This window comes from Salvelinus sp. IW2-2015, unplaced genomic scaffold (assembly GCF_002910315.2).
Source record: "Salvelinus sp. IW2-2015 unplaced genomic scaffold, ASM291031v2 Un_scaffold2313, whole genome shotgun sequence".
In the NCBI taxonomy this organism is placed as follows: domain Eukaryota; kingdom Metazoa; phylum Chordata; class Actinopteri; order Salmoniformes; family Salmonidae; genus Salvelinus; species Salvelinus sp. IW2-2015.
This window is the reverse complement of record NW_019943639.1, coordinates 103,999-110,080: the sequence shown is the minus strand read 5'-3', so window position 1 is coordinate 110,080 and position 6,082 is coordinate 103,999. Positions and strand designations below refer to the sequence as shown.

The 6,082-nt window shown below is 46.2% G+C and overlaps 1 protein-coding gene across 1 annotated transcript in view; it reads right to left on the bottom strand.

The window, feature by feature from the left end:
• Nucleotides 1–308: 308 nt before the first annotated feature.
• LOC112073600 (BTB/POZ domain-containing adapter for CUL3-mediated RhoA degradation protein 2) overlaps nucleotides 309–6,082 on the bottom strand; it is a 22,682-nt gene continuing 16,908 nt past the window's right edge. Inside the window, exon 7 of the mRNA XM_070440213.1 lies at nucleotides 309–2,788. Coding sequence (XP_070296314.1) covers nucleotides 2,549–2,788 — 240 coding nt within the window. The 3' untranslated portion in view covers nucleotides 309–2,548. The remainder of the gene's footprint in view (nucleotides 2,789–6,082) is intronic.

Here is a 6,082-nt window from a genome sequence, read left to right as displayed (position 1 = left end):
TGTGCTCTCCTCCACTGGTTCAGAACCATGCCTGTTGCTTCCCTCCACGGTTTCCAGTGGAATATGGACAGATGTAACGGTGTCAGATTGTATTGGATATAACTCACCCCACAGCTTGAAATGTTGTCAATAGTGCCATTGAATTGGATCATTTCTTTGGGTGGCGCAACTAGTTAGTACGTTCTCACAGCAGGGACGTCAAATTGTTGATGAGGCAGAGGGTGCAAGATAAGTACTGCAATGATGTTGTGAGAAAGGAAGGAATACTGCTAAGCAGCACAGTGTATCCTGTTACACAAAGACTGGGCTATTTGAAACCAATTTTATTATGGAAAACCAGGTGAAAATAAATAATAAAGATGCAACTGCATTAAAACACGTTAGAGAGTGAGGCACTCCCTAAAAGTGTGAAGGAGAAAATGTCTTCAGTGAATACCTGATTAAAACTGTTTAATAAGAATGACCTGCCATTCATTAACATGATCCCAGGGCTACTGCACCGGGCCCAAGTATCTGGTTAATGAGATTAGACATTTAAGACATAGTTGAATGTGTCCTCAAGTTAGTGTTCATGAAAAAGTCTAGGCATGATTATGTCAACATTGTGATATGAGAAACTCTCAAAACTATAAATATACACACACACAAAAAAAACATTCACAGTCTTCTTGTCTATTCACAGAAGGCGAAAGGGCTACGATAGTTGATTTTGATACATTTGCTGGTCCTTGAACTTGTCACAATTCCCCCCCCCCCCCCCCAAAAGTTGATAACTGTATAATAAATTTACATATAACCATCTATAAGTCTGACTGGGTACTACCCTACGCTGAGTAGACCAAACATTAGGAACGCCTTCCCAATATTGAGTTGCACCCCCTTTTTTTTGTTCTCAGAACAGCCTCAATTTGTTGGYGTATGGACTCTACAATGAGACGAAAGCATTCCTCAGGGATGCTGGCCCATATTGACTCCAATGCTTCCRATAGTTGTGTCAAGTTGGCTGGATGGGCCTGGCACCTACTACCATACCCCGTTCAAAGGCACTTAAATCGTTTGTCTTGCCCATTCACCCTCTGAATGGCACATATACACAATCCATGTCTCAATTGTCTCAAGGTTTAAAAATCCCTCTTTAACCGGTCTGGCCCCCTTCATCGACYCTGATTTGAAGTTGCAATTTTGATTGTATGAACACAGATTTGATTGTGTTGTGAAGAAGAGAGTTCTATATAAAATAAAAGGAGAAATAGCATAAGCACCTCAACATTTAAAATCACGAGTTTTCCATCGACAAAGTCTGTCAGGCACCAGGGTGATGCAGCATGGCAGCCATTTTGTGCCCAAGGCCATTTTGGGGCCAACAACACCAGTGCTTCAGCGGTGGGTGTAGTGATTAAGTGAAGAGCCAGCGGGAACCAGTTTCCTCCTCTGTGGTTAGATGGGATACATCCTTAAGGCGTCAGCATGCRACAGTTCGGCTGGCGCCTAGCCGTAGGCAAACYAGTGTGCTCACACACTCCCTTGAAAAAAMTGGCAATAGTACTGTTTGTCCATATTGAGATYCCGTAGCCAGAATACACTTCCTCAAAATAGTCAGAATTCATCTGAGATAYATTTCATAAATTGTCATTCATTTTGACGTTTTGCAGAGATCTTAGTCGTGCAATTTTACATCTAACTAAGATGTTTGGTGCAGTATTTCTCAAGTGAAGAAATGGGCATGAAAACTAGTCGTCTCTTGTTGAACGACAATAAAAACACCTCATTGAAGAATCCCTACTGTTGACCAATCACCGACAAAAGGGGTGTAGACTTCAGCTACAGATTTCGGCTTGCCTTGAGAATTGGTTTGTTTGTGTGTGTGTGTGTGTGTGTGTGTGTGTGCGTGCACGAACAGCTGAACAAAAAAAAACTTGACAAAGTCCAAAACAAACAACAACAAAAAACTTCACAAAATGTCATTATAATATTATACACAAACTGTTTCTGAACAGTTTTGGATGAGAAGCATGCGGATGCCTTAGGTGTCCCAGCGGCTGGTCAGTAGGGAGTGGTTAGATGGCACCCGTTCCCCTACATTATACACTACTTTTGAACAGAGCCTTATGGGTATAGGATGGGGAATAGGGTGCCTTTTGGGAGCCCTCACTCACTCTCACCAAYGGCTGCAGAGTAACAGTAATTAGTGCAGATAGGTTTGATGAATCATTAAACACATTTTGAGGCTCTCACTGAGAGGTGACTGACAGGGAGATGAGGGTTCGAATGGTAGTGCACTACATAGGGCGTCACTTGAGACGTATACTTAGTGTCCCAGCGGGCCGGTCAGCAGGGAACCAGTTTCCTCCTCTGTGGTTAGATAGGCTTCGTCAAAAACGGCACATTATTCTCTACATTTGACCAGAGCTCTATGGGCCCCTATTTCCTATATAAACCCTACATACCCTTATTTCCTATATAAACCCTACATACCTTTATTTCCTATATAGAGCCCGGGTCAAAAGTAGTACACCATATAGGAAACGGTGCAATTTGAGATGCGTCCTTAGTGTCCCAGCGGCCGGTCGTCGTAGGTGCTGTACCTCTTGACGTGGATGCGGCGCCTAAGGTCCACCCCAGAGTGGGTGTGGCCTTCCTCCTCCTCGCTGTGGAAACCACAGTGGGTGTGACTGTGGGCGTGTCGACGGCGTGTGGCCTCCAATAGGGAGTCGTCAGGGACAGGAAGTGTCTCGTAAAGCAAAGCGTTCAGGGTCTCCTCATAGATCCTGGCCTCTGGAAACTCCAACTGGGATAGAGAGACGGACAGGGTCAACATAAAGATTAGCTACAGTACAAAAGATAGTGTGTCTGTGTCAGCAACGATGGACTGCCATGAACAAATAAGAAAGAAAGAAAGAAAGTAAGCTTTTCAATAATGTCCGTAGAGTTTATTATACCTCTGAGAATTTAGAACCTAAACACTGGTGGACACACAAGCCCCTGGGCTATTTGTGTTTGTATTATTATTTGAAAAACGTTTTTATTATTAAGGAACCCACACTAAAGTGACGGACAAAACACAAACACTGGAATAAAAGATTCCAAACTGCATTAAAAAACACAAGAGGCTCTTCAGTACGTTTTGAACGTAAGGAGCATGTCTGAGTGAAATACTTGATTACACAACTCTATGTTAATACGGGACCGCAGCAGAACAGGTCTGCCACCACTAACCCGCCTCACGCCCCCTGACGCACAGGGGCTAGGGCAGCACAACCAGTTCTTCAGGGGCGGACGCCCAAACAGCGAAGATATTGTGGTAACCGGGGGAGAGAGCGAGTTCTATAAGACCGCTCGGTCTGAATTTGTCCCTCGTGTTACTTTCATTGAAACGTCTTTTGGCATGAATTATATTGATTCAAAATGTGAATTGAGAAAAATCTCAGAAACTATAAATATACCACTCCCTAAAAATACAATATACCATTCCCCACGAGCGTCTTCCCCGTCTTATTTCCATCAGAAGGCAATAGGGCTATGGATTAGCTGGTTTTTGGAATCTATAACTTGTCACACAATCTCCAAAAGAAATGGTGTAGTAGCTCTGAGTAATCACAAAATAAGACAGCCTGAACCCTGTGTCTAACTGTACCGGTGGCTACCTATTAGTAGACTTCCTGTAGACCTAATCTGACATATGTGATCTGGCGCATCGCGCTGGGTGATGACAGATGTGAAGGAATGTCTAAATGCACCCCGTGCTATACGCTCCCGAGTATATTAGGGGGATCCCACATACCCATAAAACCTTCGTATGACTGCGTATCAAGACAGGGAAATGGTTCCAAATCGTACTATCCACCAATTTATTTTGCCCTCCTAGATACGTTTTAAGAAAACAACTTAAAATAAGGGGCTGGTGTTTTTACATGTTGACTTACCGTGCGATGACCGTTTTTCACGATGCCAAACTGGCGATGCGCGGCTCTCGTGGAAGCGAAGGTGAACATTAATCGAAATTATTACGTCGCCGTGGTGTGTTTACCCACACAGTAGTGCAGGGAACTGACTAGGCTGTGGACCCGTCCTGGAGTCAATAAAAGTAAGGTGCACCAATAGGGAGGGAAATAGAATGCAGCCTAAATTATCTGAATAAAAGCGCAAACAATTATCTGGAATAAAAGCCAAAATTATCTGAATAAAGAGCTCGATGCTGGTGAAACCAAATAGTAATCGGAATCGGGTTCGATTCTATGACCGAGGTATACGTTAGACCATGAAGATCGTCATTATGATTTATATGGTGAAGAAGAAGAGTTCTATACTAAAAAAAAGGAGAAATATCGATAAGCATCTAACTTAAATAAAAGATATCATCAGTTGATTCCATCGACAACGACGAAGTGCTGTGGTCTACGGCAGCAGGGGTGATGGCAGCATGGCAGGCGCATTTGGTGCCCAGGCCATATTTGTGGAGCCACCAGCAACACTGCTTCAGCCGGTGGTGGTGTTTCGGGTCTGAATGAGTTGTATGTATGAGCCTAGCGGCGGGAACCAGTTTGCCTCGTTCTCAATGTGCACTGCTGTTTCTCGCTTCTACAGATGAGATGCAAGGGTGCTCTCTCATACTGTTTTGACCAGTGGCCCATGAGTGCGTGGGCATACGATTGAGGGGAAAATAGTTCGTGCAGCCAACACTAACCCCATCGTCACCAGATGGCGACTGCATGGAGGTACAGAAGAATTGGTGTTGTCGGATAAAGTTGATGAACTCCACTCAGCTGACCCATTTGTTTGGGTGGTGTGGAGGTTACTCGTTTGAGATGTGGACTGACCAGGAGAGCAGGGAGTTGAAGGATTAGTAGTACACTTGGTAGTACACTTCATAGTGGCGCGCATTTGGAGGTACGGCCAGTGCCGTGACGCTGTCCCATCGTTAGGGCGGCCGGTCCGGTGCGTAGGTGCGTACGCTCTTGTCACGAGTGGATACGGCGCAGCGCGCTCCCTAAGGTCCGCCCGAGTGGGTGGGGCCCGGTTTTCCTCGCCTCCTCACCTGTGGGAACCGCAGTGAACGTCGGCGACGGCGTGTTGGCCCTAATAAGGTGTCGTCAAGGGAAGGAAAGTGTCCCTTCAGTAGATGGTAGAGCGAGGCTTCCAGGGTGCGGGTCTCTCGTCTCGGGAGATCTGGGCCTCCCGGGAACTCTAACTGGGGAGAGATAGACAGACGGAACAGGGGGCCAATACATGAGGAGATTAGCGCTGAGTACTGGGCAAAAGTAGTGTGGAGTGAGTGAGTGAGTGACTGAGTGAAGTGTCCTCAGTGACTGACTCGTGAGGTTTGACCAGGGTGACTTGACTGACTGAGTGACTGACCTGCCGGACTGCTGAGTGACTGGACTGAGTGAGTGATCTCGGAGGGACGGAGAGTGAGCACCTGAGTGGACTGAGGTGATGACTGACGTGACTGAGTGACGACTGAGTGACTGAGTGACTGACTGAGTGACTGGCCTGAGTGACTGAGTGACTGACTGACTGACTGAGTGGAGCTGAGTGACCTGAGTGACTGACTGACTGAGTTTGACTGACTGAAGTGACTGGATGGACTGACTGAGTGACTGAGTGACTTGACTGACTGACTGAACGGGACTGAGTGAGTGAGTTGACTGACTGAGTGAGTGACTGACTGACTGACTGACTGAGTGACTGGACTGATAGGAGCTGACTGAGTGACTGACTGAGTGACTGACTGAGTGACTGAACTGAGTGGACTGACTGAGTGACCTGACTGAGTGACTGAGTGACTGAATGGAGTGACTACTGAGTGAACTGACCTGAGTGACCTGACTGAGTGACTGACTGACCTGAGTGACTGACTGAGTGACTGACTGAGTGATACTGACTGAGTGACCTGACTTGACTGAGTGACTGACATGACCTGAGGACTGACTGAGTGACTGACTGAGTACTGACTGAAGTGACTGACTGACTGAGTGACTGACTGACTGAGTGACTGACTGAGTGACTGACTGAGTGACTGACTGAGTGACTGACTGAGGGTGACTGACTGAGTGAGCTGACTGAGTGACTGGAAGTGACTCTG